The following is a 17,371-nucleotide window of genomic DNA, read 5'->3' on the forward strand; positions in this document are numbered from 1 at the left end:
CTCCACCCCTTTCTCCTTCTACTGTCACCACTTACAGTATGTCACTGGGTCATTGTATTTCATTACTTCTCTTCAAACTCCTATGAGGCTTGGTACGGTATAATCGATGCAGAAGACAGAGTTAATCATACATGTAGTATTTTTTTTATTTTGATTTGTAACATACATAAGAACTTTTTGATTATCATATGTACTGTTGTAGGTAATTTAATCAGTGAAGAAAGGGAAAGGGGACATTGGATGGACACTGCATGAAATGAAAGCACATTTATGAAAGCACATTGAGGAATAAAACAGCTTTAATGAATGTTATCTTTACATAATTTCAAATCAAAACAACACAGGCTTTTCACACCTAACACTATAATCCTGCATTCTTTTCTCTGAATCAAAATAAGATCAGTCCTTAGTCGATCAAACAAACCAACAAACAAACACATAAATGATAATATGCAATTAAACATTTGAAAAGTTTTTCAAATATTTTTTGACAACTTTTTGAGCATGCATTAACTACATTCCTTGGAAGAGAGTTGTCAGCACTATTTCTTCTTCTTTTGGCTACTCCCGATTAGGGGTCGCCACAGCGGATCTTTCGTCTCCATTGCTCCCTGTCTTCCACATCCTTCTCTACCACACCTGCCACTTTCATGTCCTCTCTCACCACATTCATGTATCTCCTCTTTGGCCTTCCTCGTTTTCGTGTGCCTGGCAGCTCCATCCTCAACATTCTCCTTCCAATATGCTCTGCATCTCTTCTCAGGATGTGCCCATACCATCTCAGTCTCATCTTTCTTAGCTTAATTCCCAAGCTCTCCACATGTACTGTCCCTCTGATGTGCTCGTTCCTTATCCTGTCCAACCTCCCATCGCAAACCTTAACATCCTCAACTCCGCCACCTCCAACTTTGCCTCCTGTCTCTTCATTAAGGGTATGGTCTCCAATCCATACATTATAGCTGGTCTCACTACTGTCTTATACATCTTACCTTTCACTTTTGCTGGGACTTTCTGATCACAAATGACTCCCGAAATCCTTCTCCAACTGCTCCACCCTGCCTGCACTCTCTTTCTCACCTCACTATCGCAGCCCCCGTTTTCCTGCACAGTTGACCCCAGGTACCTGAATTCACCAACTTTCTTTACGTCTACTCCTTGCATCTTCACTACACCCTCATCCCCATTCTCATTGAATGTAGAGATGTCTCACTGAATGTAGAGATGTCATAGAGTTGTCAAAACTACTGTGAGATATTATTACAGGATTTACAGAACTACTCAAAGCAGTTGAGGAACATCATGTTTTAAACTATTTTGTCTCCCCTGACTCAATAATGCATTTTTCAATAATGCATGGCCCTGTCTGTCAAAAATCCCCACCCCTTTGAGATGGCCCCTTTTGTTTGTCACTTTAATTTTGTGTATAAGATTTCAGTATTGGTTATGAAAATGTCACATGCTGGAATGACCAAAAGAGAGAGCCAAAACCCAAAGCTAGTTAACTTTGTTACTTCTGCCAACTTTGTTTTTGCCTCTGTTTGTTTTTTTGTTTGTTTGTTCCCCCACACACACCACTGTAACCTGTAGTGGAAAAGCGTAAAAAGACTTGAGGCTGTTAGGAAAAAAGCAGACAGAAATATGAATTTATTAATATCATACATGTCAATCTTTGTTCAATCAAACCTGTATAACCAACCTCCAAAATCCGTATTTCCCTTATAAAATCCGTATAAGATGCAAATTAAAATAATTTACCTAAAATTTGAATGATAATTAACAATGATATATCCCAGTTACTTTTTATTCAATATTAATAACAATAAACCTTCAGAATGAATACAAAGCTTCAATGTTTGACAAAAACACAAAGTGCTATCAGCGTAGTTACGAAGGAAATACTTCGTTGTTTGGAGACAGGTTTCACCAAGCGGCTATTATGCGCGAGACTTCATATTAGCCACAAAGTCAGGAAAATCTGTTCGTACAATTACGTTATAATGACCAAATACAATGAAAAGTATTTTTCCAGTCTCACCTGTGAAAGGTAATCCCATGTGATCTCGTTTGGACGGTAAACCTGTTGATACAGTTAAACGCAGCACATGAATGAGGCATCTTTATTCTCGGCTACTGTCTAGACGCTATACCAGAGACAGGTGAAGAATCTCCACTTTGCCCCATCCAATATGGCGGCGAGGATGACGTATGATTCTACGCAGAAGGCGGTGTCTATGTTTATATGTCTATGACTTCCCGGTTGGCGGGATTCTCGCAATGCGGTGTGCGCATGATCAAAAGTGGAACGAAGTCTCGCTACCACAAGATAACACGCGATTTCATAAGACTCTTTACTGGCAGTCTGTGGTGTACAGTACGTTTGTAAATGTTATGCGTTCTTTTATCATCGTGGGAATTGATTATAGCTCTAAATAAATATTGAAGTTTTTTTAAAGAACCCGTATAACTTTATTTATACGCCCGTATACTACGTTTATTGAATCAAATCCGTATAAAATACGGACATTCCGTATAGGTTGACATGTATGTAATATCCTTGCAAGAGTCGGCCTTCCCAGTGAAAGCGTTTCAAAAAAACGTTTTACCCAGAGAGACATTCTCTATTTTCACACACTGTTTTATACAGGTTCTCATAACAGACATATCAGACGTTCCCCTGTTATCTCCTTGTACATCAGGGGCATCTCCTCTATCGCTACCTCATTATCCTGGCTATCTTCATACGTACACATGTTTACAATAACCTTGCAAAATAGAACAGTGTAACACAAAACAACATTCTTCATCTTATATAAACATGAGACACAGTGCCTGACCTTCTAAGGATCCGAGAGGCACAGATTCTCTAAAAATTATATTGTTCCCCTGCCCAGTGTCTCTGAAGCTTTTCTAAAGCTCATAAAAGTCATAAGAATTCTCTAAAAATTATATTTTTCCCTCTACAAACCCAAAAAGTAGAGAACGGATTTTGATGACATTTGGAGGAAAGGTGGACCATGGGCCAAGGAACAATTGATTAGATTTTGAAGCAAATCTGAATATGTGGCTTGGCAGAGGTATGCACTGTACCAAGTGCCCTTCTAGATTATTATATAGTCATTGCTTGATCATTACCAGCTCTGGACCATTGTACTTGGGTCTTGTTTTCTCTTTTATATAAAGCCCTAATTTTTCTTTGACCTCTATAGTAATTTCAATATTGAGTGTTGGTGCCTTACAATTAGGCTTCCATTGAATTTACAAGGATTGTACAGTAATGTGGGACAAAATGGGATTAAATATCTCATTTTGAATTTATAAACTCTATCAAATAACTCAGGGAAATGTAATTCTCGACAAAAATTAAATCAGCGCATGTGATATTTGCATATTCACAGTTAGATAGCTACAGCCTAAATGTCTTTATCTAATGATGTTTATTTCACCAAAAAACTATAAAAATGCTTTCTAGACATTTAAAGAGTGAGAAAGTCTAGGAAACAATGTTGCTTTGTAGTAAACAATGTAAATTAGCAGTAATTTTTAGAATCGGTATCCTAATAAAATTAAGTGTTCATATTATTCCTTATGTAAACACAGTCTACACAGTTCACAGTGTAAAATGTAGGCAGAATTGACTCTGAATAAAATGAGCCAACATGTAAATTACAATTTTGAGGTCTCATGATGTCCTAAATCTCTGTGCGGAACTGTAAAGATGAATTCTTCATCTTCTGTTCATAGTGTTTGTCAAACTGCTCATTCTGGGCCACAGTGAAGTGATTCTTCCAGTCGCCAACTTTACCTGGAGAAAATAAAATGTATGGAGATAGAGAGAAACATCAGACTATAGAAAATTGCTGGGTTTCAGTCTGGGAAAGAAGGATTTGTTATACGATCTCGAAAACTATCCTTCAGTCAAGTTCCTCAACATCTCAAACTATCTGGTGTTGCAGACATCCTTCTACACCACAAAACAGATGAAAGCGTGGAAGAGTATGGAGGCTTACAACTTTTTTGTATGTGGCTGGGTAAAGGACCTCGGTATCAAGTCACTGCCAAATGAATCCTGTATTGTTTTTGCCCATGTAAGTATATATTTTTAAGCTTTTTGTTCGCATCTTTACAATGAAGTGCTGCAAGTTGAAGTGCAAACAAATAACAGTTCACTTGATTCTCACTTGTGTTGGCTCTTATCTCTCAGGTAAATCATTCACAAAGATCATCAGAAACCCCTTTAAAGACCTGGATCTTAGTTAAACAAGACGGAGAAGTGATCACGGTGCATTGTAACTGTATGGCTGGGTAAGAATTTTGTCGCGACCTTCATGCGTATGGACTTTGTGAGGAGTAAGCAAAGAAACAGCTGGGGACTTTAGCACTTCATGACGAAAAAAAGTACCATAAAATAACGACACATAGCAAGAAAAGTACTTGGAAAACACTAAGGCCATAGCTGAGAGGGATATACAAACCTTTCACGAAGTGATCACTGCAAATTCGAGCATGCTTTGACTCGGCTCCCTTCGATTTCAGTGAGAGGTTCAAAAGCCACCTTTCTTGATGTCTTTTTATGAAATCCTATGTTCATTCAGCCTTTTTTATTAGTTCATGGGGAACCCTGAAGAAACTTTTATCAGTTTCACAGTTTGATTGATTCGAACAACCTAAAACAATGCAAGCGTAAGGCATTTTTCATGCGAGTAATGCACCTTCTTCATACAAACGCTTTGTCAGCTGAGGTTTGGTAGACCACCAGCTAAAGTTTTGAATAACTAATGAAGCGGATGTGTCGTCACGTGAAACCCAGCAGTACAAACCAACTAATCAATGGTTACCATCCTGTTAACGGTTACCAAGACTTTTCACTTTTCTTTTAAACAATAAATATATTAGTCACAAGGGTGGACAAATTATACAATTTTGTTTGCCCATCAGGGAAGTGAAAGCTCTAATGCGCTGACCAGTTCCATGTTTGGCATGACAAGCTAGTTAGCTAGCGACATGCATTAATGCAAACACAAGTGAGTATATGAAGTCCTGCATAGGGAACAACTCGGCCATAGTCATTACTGTTACTATGGAGTCAGGAATCATCATTCAAGTTTTTCAATAATCAAACAAATCAATGGACTGGGTTCAAGCAAACACGTGCCCCAGCATATGGTTATAGAAATTGTAAAGCTGGCTTCTTTCTAAAATTCCAAAAATGGCTGTATGCTGCCCAGACAAATGCCAACCAAATCCAACCAACACCAGCTACCGGATCAGTGGGCACTGTCAGTCTGTGTTTGTTGGTGTTACCCGAACACAACATAATGCTATGAATGTCTCAGGTTTAATGTTATGAAACATTAGTAATGTCATAGGGTGGCCAGACGTCCCGGTTTTATCGGGACAGTCCCGATTTGGGGTTGTGTGTCCCGAGTCCCGACAAAAGTCTGTCGGGACACGGATATGTACCGGTTTTCGCCACTTGCGACGTTTGCGACTGAGCAGAGTGGGATCATTAGCGGAGAAATGTCTGCATTTACTATTTTGATGAATTGACAGGAATCGCAAACTTTCCTGGTTACTGTCCCCTGGCCCTGTGGCATGGGTGTTTATTTAGCCACATTGTTCCAGACAACAGAACGTGTTGCCATGCAACAATAAAATAAACATTAACTGGCGCGAATGTTCTTTGTCTAGCAGCTAGCATCAGTAATGCCACAGCAATTATGCCGAAAAGAAAATGTACCTTTTCCAAAGATTTACAGGGCATCTACCCCTTCCTCCGAGAGGTGCAGAACAATGCGCACGAAGCCTACTGCACACACTGTAAGTGCTTTGTTCTTATACTGAGTTGGGTAGCCTATGCTGCAAATGCTGTGCGCTCCTGTGGGGGCTTTCCTCGGGCTGTCGCCCCTCTCCTCCTTTACTGCTGTTTTGTTTGAGTGTATATTTACGGAAGCCGCGAGAGGCCCTTCATATAATCTTTTTTTAATTCACCTTGTTATCCCGAGATAACGACATAATTAATTCAGGATCTCGAGAAAACAACACAACTAATTAGAGATCTTGAGAAAACAAAACCGTTATTTCATGACCTCAGCTGAATCACTGTATCTCCGTCGGTAGAGACGAAGTTGGGCCAGTCTTCTGCGGAGATGCCGCGAACTAATTTTGAAATTATCCCTTATTAAAAGACTTAATGCAGTCTCTCCCTGTGTCAACACCTGATCAAAATATTGCCTTATTAGGTGATCGATTATTCCAGACATTCTAATGACCAAAGTTGCGTCTATACAGAATGAGAAATAGCCCCAAAGTCAGCATATCACAAGTCTCTTGGTGCACCTGAATGAACCATTTCTCAGCTGTTTACTCGAGATCATGACATAATTGTTTTGTTTTCTCGAGATCACGGAATAATTGTTTTGTTTTCTCGAGATCTCGAAATAACGGTTTTGTTTTCTCGAGATCTCGAATTAGTTGTGTTGTTTTCTCGAGATCCTGAATTAATTATGTTGTTATCTCAGGATAACAAGGTGAATAAAAAAAAGGATTATATGAAGGGCCTCTCTAGGCTTCCGTAGTATATATTCTCAAATCACTTGTCTCTTTTTTGTTTCTGTTTAACATACCATTCTGACAGTTTGGCCATATTGAACAGCTTGCTGCACCTTCCATTAAAGTGTTCACTTTTGTACACATCTTCTTGCTTTATTCATTCAGTTGTGGGGAATGGTTAGTAAGATTGATTCTGACCCAGGCTATGTTGAGGTCACATATCTACTTTTTAAGTTCATGCTATAGTGCATACAATTTTAGAGATCTAGCCTACATGTGCATATGCATTCTTCTTGGTGTTCTCACAAACAGGTGAAATAAATCAGTTTAAATTTGGCCTATGGACATAGCCTGGCCTATTCTCAGCCATTACAAAATCTGTTGTCTGACCATAATTTAACTGATCTGTATACCACTATGCTACTAGATAACAAAATGCCTGTTTGTTTTATTTCATGTGAGATGTTGATAAATGTGAGCTTCAACAAAATGATAAGAGCACCTCTCTGAGTGTCACGTTTACGTAAAAAAAAAGGTGTGCGTGCGCGAGCATGGTCGCGCAAAAGTGTCCCGGTTTCAGACTAGGGAAATCTGGTCACCCTATAATGTCAACATAACGTTTGCAATTGTGATAGCAGGATAGGCCAGATAGACCATGACTACTTTGACCATATTTAACAAACCCTCCACTTTGTCAATGTCAAATAAATAAAAAACTTAAATAAGAAAAAGAAGGCAACAACAGTTTGTCTTGGCAGTTATTCTCAGGGCAGTGTGAAACTGGCATTTGGTTTTCTGAAGATTCTAAAGATTGCTACCAATAACTGGCTAATTTAGAAGGTTATGGTTAGCTGGGCATTGTCTGGGCAGTGTGCAGTATACTACACAAAGTTCATAAAAATCATAACATTCAGAAAACATACTGCTAACCTAGTATTTTTAGCTGGGACAATCCAGCAAGTTACTTCTTGTGATTATTGTGCAGGCTGTATATGAATGTTAACAGCCTATAGAGATTTATGGCATGTTAACCTTTGCGCATAAATGGTGAGATCGTAAAATCCATGACTGAGGCTGTGGAGTAGTTGGCCATCTTGTTTTGCTTCATGACATCAAAGTGGACATTTTTTGTAATTCTCTCTCTCTCTTCTGTTGGTATAGATAAACCAAGGAAAGAGCACAGATGCTCTACTTCACGATCAGTGTTCTAGACAAGAGAAGAATGAATTATTGTGATCAGAGCTCTAACAATATTAAATATCATGCAAAAGCTGTGCTGCACAAGACTGGTCGAAACAATTTGTGTACTGTAACAGTTATCAACAATTATTCACAAGATGGTTTCAAGATATCTGTACAGTGTACTCTATGGACAAGCTATTGTACTTTCCCTACCTCCACCATATCCTCAAAGAACATGTAGTGAAGATTGGAGTATGTTTGTTTCTTCTTCCAGTACCCACATACATGATCATACCAAGGTCCAAACACAGCTAAATGGCCAAATAGAAGTATTATGGTATGCTTAAAATTCAGAGAAACTGATAATTAATATTGCATCCCTAAACCACTTCTCCAGTGATCACATTTGATTTAGTAACTGTCTTACTTTTTCCATCCATGAATGTCTGTAGATAATTGTTCCAGTCTCCTGGATCAGGTTGTACTTCATTCATACGATCAAAGTGGAAATAAGACACAGCATTGTCTTTGGCGTTGCGAGCTACATAGATGACCTAGTAAGACACACAGACATCAACAAGCTAGAACACACAATGCAGAGCTAAATATACAGTGTTTCGTATCATGAAAATTTTTTCATTCATTCATTGATTTTGAGGATAGACGGAATGGTAAACAGAAAACTTCCTCCAAAAACTGAGCTCCTGCTTCACCACCACAGACAGCTACAGCAAGTGTGACAGTGCTGCTGCTGATCTGACCCATTTATCAATATTGTGCTCTCTTTTCCATCACTAGTGAACATGATCCCATATGCTTAAAGTCCTCTGTCTGAAGGAAGAATCCCACCTTTTTCCATAAGGGAACCATGGCTTCAGACTTTGAGGGGTTGAGTTTCATCCCTACCACTTCAAAGTAAGCAATAAAACATTTAAATGTGTGCTTGAGGTCTGGTGCCAAAAGAACAAAATCATCTACAAATAACAGGGATGTTACTTCTAGCCCCCCCAGGGCCGTTGACAGCTTTGGCTGGGCCCGGGACAAAATAATCTGAGTGGGCCCCCCCACACACACACATACGTGCGCACGCACATCGCCACACAGCAACCACCCACACCCAACCCCTCTTTTCACAGTCTCCATTCACTCCAACCCTTAAATAACAGGTATTCCAAGCCCATTATAACAGTCAACCATTTTATTTCAACATTTCAACATATTTACAGTTTGAACATTTCCTTAGTCTGCAACTATTCAGGTGCGAAATGCAATGTGCCGGACTTTTGCTGTGGCAAAGTCGTCAATATGAATGGCGCGTCGTGCGTGCTGGGGTTACATTACGGGGCTGGAAAAAAGTTATCTGTGTCTTACCTGGCTAAGCTGCCCCACTGCCTTCACCACCTGCTGCATCATCTGAATCTTTTCTAAAATATCTATGCAGTGAGCCAGGCCCGGCGCCATGGGCGGGCCTTAGGGGGCCGTGCCCGCCCTGAGACTCATGTGGGCCCGCCCTGCTGGAACCCAGAGCAGAGACTTTTTTTTCATAGGAGACAGGTCACTGAAGAAATCGTCCATAGAAATGAATGGGGACAGTTCGTAACGGCAGCAAACATTCTAATCAACCGTCTCTGACGGCAGTACGGGTCTGCAAATATCCCGCCTGTTCCGCTGCCAACAACCAATCATATGTCGATCTGAACCAACAGCTTTCCAATCATCTTGCAGCTTCGTGCTCCGCTGTCCCTCTCCTGCCGTTACAGAAGTACTGCGCCTGCGCAGTGTCAAAATAATCCACGAGAAAAGTGGATTTTAAAGCTTTTTCTGAGTCATGAGAACCAACCTAACACTCAAGCATAATCAACTTTTCATGGCGATTTCAATCATATGCTCTTCGCGACTGTTAGTTTTCACAGAGTCCAGTATTGATATCTCCCCATTCATGTTCAGAGGGTCTGGTCTCACTAATCCGAAAAAGATGCCTGAAAGTGGCCGGCGAGTGACCGCACTTGGCCTGATAGGAGCCCGTCACAGCTTCTTCTTCTTTGTTTTTTTTTCCCCCTCAAAAAAAAAACAAAAACGTAAACTACAAGTCAAAGTTTTTCAGTATAACAATAATAAAGAAAAATGTGCTCAATTTAAAATGTATTGAAACTATTCGAAATCGGCTGATCGGTTCATTCATTATTATCCGTGAGTACAGAAACACTAGTAATAATTTCTGGATCATTGCTATAAACGTGGACTAATATTTCTTGGGAACCAATGGGTTAATGTAATGGAATGAACCAACCGACCAATCGCATTTTTCCTTCAAATGGTATCTGGGTAAATCAGCAGCTGTCTCAGCCAATCACATTTTATTGCTGGACGGGATCATATCACGACATCTTCCGGTAGATACCCGAAATCAGCTTTGTGTATTGTGAGGCCAGCGGAGCAAAGAAAAAAAAAAAAACTTTTAATATGCTGAGCAATGTTTGATACATTTTGGAAAGTTGTTTTGGTTGCTTTATAGGTTTCTTAGAATATTTAACTCGTCACGTCTGTGCTGCTCTCCTGGGTTGCTAGAAACAGTTGTGTTGCCCTGGCTTGGCGTATAAAATGTGTGCCCCCCCAAAGCAATTCAAGGCCCGTCCGTCAGTCCGTGTCTGGCGTGGGTCTGCAGTGAGCCCCTGAGGCTCTTGGCTTCTTCATCTCTTTTTCTCTTTTCTTTTCTTTGCTCCTGACTTGTGCATGTTGGCAAACGGGCTCGCACGCTTATTGTCGAAGCGTTATGATGGAATAGTGCCGTGTTATTTGGCGCCTTAATCAAAGACCAAACCATTTCTGCATTAGGGGTGGTAGGTGGGTTCTTGAATCGATTTTCGAAGACAATAAAGGCAAAAGAACCAGAAATCATTCATTGAATGCAAATATAGCTCATTTTTCTCCCCTAAATCAACACATTTTGAAATGAAACAGAATGATTAATGGCATCTTCATGAGGGACCAGTTCTGGCCCCCCCCTCATGCCTGGGCCCGGGACAAAATACCCGGTTGTCCCCCCCTGTCGACGGCCCTGAGCCCCCCATATTGGACACCTCTTCAACATTGGCTACATCATGATATCCTGTCCATGAAAACTGTAAAAAGGTGTGGAGACAAGACATACTTTAGATGAAGTCAGACACTCACCATAACTTATTACCTTTGTTAGGGACCAAACACTGAGGCAATGAGGCTACAGAAGTTGTTGATGAAAATCATGGTTTTATTCACCTCAAAAATGCAGAAAACTTTACAAATCAAGAAATTAATAACTAAGCCTATAAAAGAGGTCAGCAAAAATATAACTGAAGTTAATACAAATTCACAAAACACATGTAGACTGGATTAGCATATTCCCCTGATCTTCCATCTCTGGCTGAATCTTATTCATCATGTCAGCCTTACCATGATGCATTTCCTCAGTTCTGATGGACTCCAGAACATTTGGAGAACATTTCTGGCATTGCTTCATGAAGGGAGGGAGTGTTCACTGGGTTAAGGATTTCCTCAAAGTACTCCTTCCATTTCTCAATAAACATCTCCAGTAGAGGTTAACACTCCCCTGCAGACACTTATTTAACAGAGCTTATGCATGGTCTTTTCTTCCCCTCCTAGGGCACTGAATAGTTTGGGGCCACCTGAAAGTCTTTTTTCATAGCTATACTAAACTCCTCCCATGGCCAAGCTTTCAATTCTTCCACTGTTTTTGTTGCAACCCTTCTGGCTTTCCTATATCTCTTAACTGAATCATAAGTCCTCCCTGAGGATTACTTGGAAGGTCTCCACCTGGAACTTGATGACCTTAACCACTAATGTCCAGCTGTGCATCTCATGGTTACTGCCATTACATGTAAAAGCCTTCTGGCCTCAGCATCTTGCAGCTGCCTTGAAAACTGAGGACTTGAACTTGGTCCATTCACATTCAATGTTCAAGACTTAACTTGATACATGGGAGAAGTCCTCTTGGAGATGAGAATTAAAATCGTGGATGGTTGTACTAGATTTACCAGGTAAATCTAGCTGGTGCTCTGTGCAACAAATCCATCTTACCACTGAGTAGTGATCAGTTGACAACTCTGCCCCTCTCTTCACTCATCGAGCCACAAAATATGGCCTCAATTCTGATACAATTACAAAATCAATCATTTATCTCTTGCCCAAGGTACTCTGGTACCAAGTACACTTAAAGGGGAACAGAGGGCAATATATAGAGTAAATATAACAATAAAACACACATTAACGAACCTTATTCAAGACTTACAAAAGTTTTTTGTTCTAAGGTTGGAAAGTTATAGTGTTTTGAAAGTAGCTCGAGCAAACTATTTCCGCAGTTTGAACAGCCCGCCATGATATTAATTTTATCCAATCAGAATGCACGTTCATTTTCTCTGCGTAACACTCATGACGTATGTATGTGCCCAGTTGTGTTGGCTCACTGAGGTTGGGAATAGCACGTGTGAATCGGAAAGTAGGATGAATTGTAAGTGATCGGCTACACAATGCCACAGTGTATTGCTTTCGGGTGTAATAACAGGACCGATGGAAAGCATAACGATCCTCCAGACGTGTCTTTTCACTCATTTCCACTGAAAAACACCAAACGAGTTCGAGCATGGCTACGTATGATCGGCAGAAGCGATTTCAAGCCATCACGTGCTTCAAGGCTATGTTCAAAACATTTCCTGCCCTCGGCATATGAGGAGGACTTATTTACCAAATACGTTGGACTACAATCAGGGAAGAAGCCCAGGCAAATTCTGAAGGATGATGCCGTACCAACGGAATTTTGTCATAGGCCAAGTGCAAGTGAGACGGCGGCGAGCGAGTTCTCTGCATGTTCTGTGAGGTTGAAAAAGCGTCGAAAGGAAGTGAAAATGAAAGAGGTAGGACTCGTCTCGCATTGAAAAGTTGTAATATGCAAGAATAGGAATAGTATTGTAAGTGTTGTGTATTTGATTGATTTTGCAGATGAAAGAGATGCTTGTATCTGCTACTTCTACTTCGTGGAAGGGGTCCACGAGCCCCTTCCTTACCGTACAATCATACCCCTCCAAATATCACCATCTTACCAACATGTCCAGTAGCCCATACTATGGAGTCAGTAGAAGGTACATTCTTAATCACTAAGAAGGCTGAACACTCCAAATTCCTATTTAGTGCATATACATTTTTTCCTTCCTGAAATCTCAAAATCTCATGAAAGTAACCACTGGGGAAAAACTCCAACTGTGAGGCCTTAAGCCTGGGGCTGGTGAGTATCCCAAACCTGCCTGAGACCTCTCTCCTGTGGGAACTCTGTAGCAGCGTTAATTTTGTCAATTAAAATTCTGACGAGAAGTATTTGTTGACCTTTTATTTCATGACTAAACTGTAACAACAACGTAAATAAAAAATTATTAGACAATGGAAATTACGGTGAAGTCTCTGTTCATTATTCCCTGACAAGTAAAGAGGAGATGAAATGGCTGGCTCTGTTTGGGCAGACAACCTAGTTAGGCATTTATTTTTACATGATATCTGAAAGAAATATATGTAGCAGCTAAGCTTCTGTTTTCCTTGACCACTGATGGAGCAGGTTACTTGTAACAAGCATGACACAAAAAAACTTCTCAGAGAACAAAAATCTTCAAGCAAAAAAAACATTCACTAATCAAATACTGACAGTTACAAATTACAGTTGGTTCATTAGAATTTCAGTCAGAAAATGTTACTCCTAACTTGACCATCTTTGTCGTCGTTGTCAGATGTCCATTGCTAGTGATGATGACTGCTTCATTAGGATGCGCGAAAATGGAGATGGACCATGAGACCCGTACAAGAGCTCCTCTCCTAATGAAGTGTCTTGCACTGTAAGGTAAGACAAATAATGTCATGCCCCCATCGTGTTGTCTCTCTGGACTTCCAGACCTGATGCCAAGTGGTGCACAAAAGTGCCACAGATCTGACAGGTGTGGAAGTTGCCCCGCAGTGACAACTGACTTGCTGGGTGATGCCATCCATTGGCCATTTGAGTGGCTCTTCTGCATGCCATCTGGTGGTGTGCCATTGACCCTGTTGGGTTCATCTGCCACATTGCACCTTGACCATCTTATTTCTGTTCATACAATACCCACATCTATGAAGGCTAAATTGAATGTACCATAACAGTATCAGACATGGGGATATTTCATACAAGCAAAACCACTGATACATGGGGGTAGGTCTTAACTGCAACAGCAATATAAGTAAGTATCAGGGCCAAACATTTATATTAATGTTTAACAAATTACTAAATTAAAAGAAAAAGCAAATATATACTGAACATCATCAGTCTCTTAAACTGACTCCTAGTGTGTGTGTGAGTGAATATAAGGCCATCTACATCTAGGACATACCTTCTCATCTCACATACTAACTAACTAGTCTGTCCATGACTACGTAGCCCCCATGGCTAGCATCTAACCCCCGTGAACAGCTCCCATGAGTTCCCATCTCCTTAATTTGTCATGAAATAATAAGGAATGAACAAGCCATGAAATGGCTGATCAGTCAACTGTCCAATTACTTTTAAGCCTGTGAAAATGGAGAGACTATGGAAAAAATTCCTAAACAGTTAACGCAATATTTTTGTTAAACCTCTTAAATTAAACCTGAAAGCCTCTACTTCAATCCCATCTTGATTGCTTCAATTTAAATCCATTGTATTGGTGTCCAGACGCAAAATGACAAAAATTGTAATAACTGTAACACATTTCTTAGCACAGTGAGTACTGCATGGACTTTCATGTTGGATGTGGTTTTTGCTTTTACTTCTGTCCTATATTTACTCCTGTCTTGCCATTTGTTTCCAAATTGTGCCTGTCCTTTCATTTATGATTGTGGATCTCCCTTGTTTATTTTTGCCTCCATGTGTTCTGACCTCCTGACTCCTGGTCTAGGGCTTTCATTATTTGATTCTGTTTTGGATTTGTATTAAAATCTCCAGCACATGGAGCTGAAACCCTGTCCTCATTCTCTGTTGTTATACCAGCCCTATGTTTGACAGTTTAAAAATGCCATACAATTAAAGACCACAACCATAAGAGGCCTATACCTTGCAGTTCTGTTCCCAGAAGGACTTGGGTACCAGCTGAACAGGTAGATGAGTTTTGACCAGTCGTGGTGTGGTGGGTAAATTATTTGCTAGATCAACACCTGTACAAAGTTGAAAAAACATAATTAAAATTAAGTGTTAACATCATGGTTGATGGGCAAGTGGTTTTATCGCATATAACTGTAAAAATGAGGATGCCAGTTGATGATTATGACATAAATCATATGTGTATTTTATTGGAGTGAGCATGGCTACTGACCTGTAGGTAGCTCTGGAAGAACCGCCTCTAGGAAAGGCACTCGCAAGAAGATGGGTATTGAGGTCTGACGTTCCGGCGCTATATTGCCAAAATAAAGTAGGTCCAAGATGTAGGAAACCCAGGTGGTGCCTGGTGGAAGTGAATTGGAGAGAAAAAGAGCAAGCCATGTATTTTATTCAATCAAAGGTTTACTGTCTGAAATGTTCTGAGTCAGCTCATGGTAAAGTACTTTACTCAAAGCAGAAAATGATCTTCAACCCACAGTTGATCCAACATATATTTTCCAGCTGATAAGCAAATGAATAAATTAATATGATTAAAAAAAACATTTCTGTGTCCCACAGAGAATGGAGTAGCCATACCATCATAGTTTTTCAGAAATGCTAACATAACTTTCATTCAGAATTAGCCATATGAACATTTCCCATCACTGATCCAACACACATTATCCAGTTAATAAGCAAATGAATGCATTGATTAAATAAATATATTTTTGTGCATCATTACCAATGTAGTTCAGAATTACTCATATGAACATTCTTGGTCAAACTGCTTCAAAATACACAGAGCACCTGCTTTGGGGTAAGTAGCGATGAGGATGTCGTCTGGTCTTGCTTGGAACTTTTGAACATTTTCCCAGCCATCAGTAAAGTAATGGGTCATAGAGATGCCTTCAAATTCAAACAATTCTGGTTGACTGGTCAACTTCATCTGTAGTATTAAACATTATTGTGAGATTAGATAAACAACCTAACTTTAACTCACTGAAACAGCAATCCATGAAATTTGCACATAGAATAATTAATGCAAAGTTTGCTTGCTCGCATTTAATTAATTATAATTAATATTAGAAATAATTAGAATTTACCAACTAGTTCATACATCAATAAAATCTGGAGCCACTGATTCATAAAACTTTGATACAAGCAAGATTAAACTTTTGTTAATTTTTGGTTTTTGATTGACAATTCAAAAAAATAAGTTTGAATGGTGGATTTTGGAAGTTTACTGAATTAGTGTTAAAACAGAGAAGGTAATCGGTGTGAATATTTGTAAAACTTTGCTCATTCACTGTCTCTACAATGAAGACTTTACTAAGATGTTCTTGGCATTATGCATGTTATCAGTACAATAATCTTATAATATATCATAATATACCACAAAATTCCCAACAACTTTCAAATATTATTTTGAGCGGACTCACCGGAGAAAAATCCAGTCCTTCCATGATGAAATGAGAAATTATTCTTTGTGTTGTAATTTTGTCCTTCTGTCATTCAGGTGCTACTTTCCCTCAAAATCTTTGATACACTTCCCTTACACTGGTCTGGTACTTATCACAGCTCCCTTTCTAGCACTGGATTATGTAACAACCCAAAGCCATTCACTCTTTAAGCCTTTTACAGCCATCACAGACACTCATGCATTGCATAGCACCCCTCCATAACCTATTTAACAGTTTTAACAACATCAACTGTGAGCTACTGCTCACTTACGTATCCCCCCCGTTCTTGCTTATATCAGAATGCAAGCAATCGAAGGAATAGGACACTTATGATGAATGTTGACTTCAACAAATAATTCACCCTAAAACAAGTACGTAAAGAGCAGTGTTCTCCCCAGAGATTTCAAATAGCATCCTGATAAACTGTCATTTTGAAATAGCATTTTGCTTCTTGAAATAGCGTCAAACTTCACCCTATATGTTTTTTTAAAATACATTCAGTTGGTAAACAGGAAGTCGATGTGCGACAGACCTGAAAATGGTATAGAGGATGTGCAGTCACGTGACCCGCACGTGTGTACTCCGCCATATTGGACGGCATCAGGATTGTTTACCTTGCGTGAGCGTAATGGATCCAGGGAGTAATCCCCAAGAAAATTCAGAAAATACCCCATCTACATCGGGCAATTACTTGTCTAAGTTTGTTCAGCATCTTGAAGGTGACGTGAGGCAGCGTTACATGGAAAAATGTTCCAGGTTGGGGATTGCAGATCCATACAACTTGCCGCAATCCTTGTTCAGGGAAATTTGGAGCTGCGGTGCCGGCGATTTGCCCGATCTGGCCTACCACGACATTTACAATTTTCTTGTTAATCATGAATCGTGTTACACTGGCAAAGCCCTCAAAGCTTACAAGAGCCTGGCAGCTTATAAATATTTTGTTGCGGGATGGGTATCCCAACTATACCTCTGGAAGGTTCCGAAGAAGGAAGTCTACTTGATAACCTCACGGGTAAGTGGCATTAAGACATTTATCATAAAGAGACTATGCAGGACG

At 39.9% G+C, this 17,371-nt stretch overlaps 1 protein-coding gene across 1 annotated transcript; it reads right to left on the reverse strand.

Annotated features, from left to right (window-relative positions):
- Window positions 1-3,578: 3,578 nt before the first annotated feature.
- On the reverse strand, window positions 3,579-16,317 carry LOC132892958 (cytosolic sulfotransferase 3-like). Its single transcript, XM_060931551.1, has 8 exons — window positions 16,294-16,317; window positions 15,662-15,800; window positions 15,090-15,218; window positions 14,831-14,931; window positions 8,159-8,285; window positions 7,945-8,042; window positions 7,582-7,756; window positions 3,579-3,802 (listed from the first exon to the last, which is right to left on the reverse strand). The coding sequence occupies exons 1-8, from the start codon at window positions 16,315-16,317 to the stop codon at window positions 3,690-3,692; spliced, it is 906 nt and encodes a 301-aa protein (XP_060787534.1). The 3' UTR covers window positions 3,579-3,689.
- Between the last annotated feature and the right edge of the window lie 1,054 nt (window positions 16,318-17,371).

This window comes from Neoarius graeffei, chromosome 10 (assembly GCF_027579695.1).
Source record: "Neoarius graeffei isolate fNeoGra1 chromosome 10, fNeoGra1.pri, whole genome shotgun sequence".
Lineage (NCBI taxonomy): Eukaryota > Metazoa > Chordata > Actinopteri > Siluriformes > Ariidae > Neoarius > Neoarius graeffei.

Coding starts and splice junctions, on each gene's coding strand:
- LOC132892958 (XM_060931551.1), bottom strand. CDS start 16,317: ATGGAAGGACTGGATTTTTCTCCG. Junction 8,286..14,830: donor TCTGGGAACAGAACTGCAAG/GTATAGGCCTCT, acceptor GTGTCTTACTAG/GTCATCTATGTAGCTCGCAA. Junction 8,043..8,158: donor GACATTCATGGATGGAAAAA/GTAAGACAGTTA, acceptor TTGGCCATTTAG/CTGTGTTTGGACCTTGGTAT.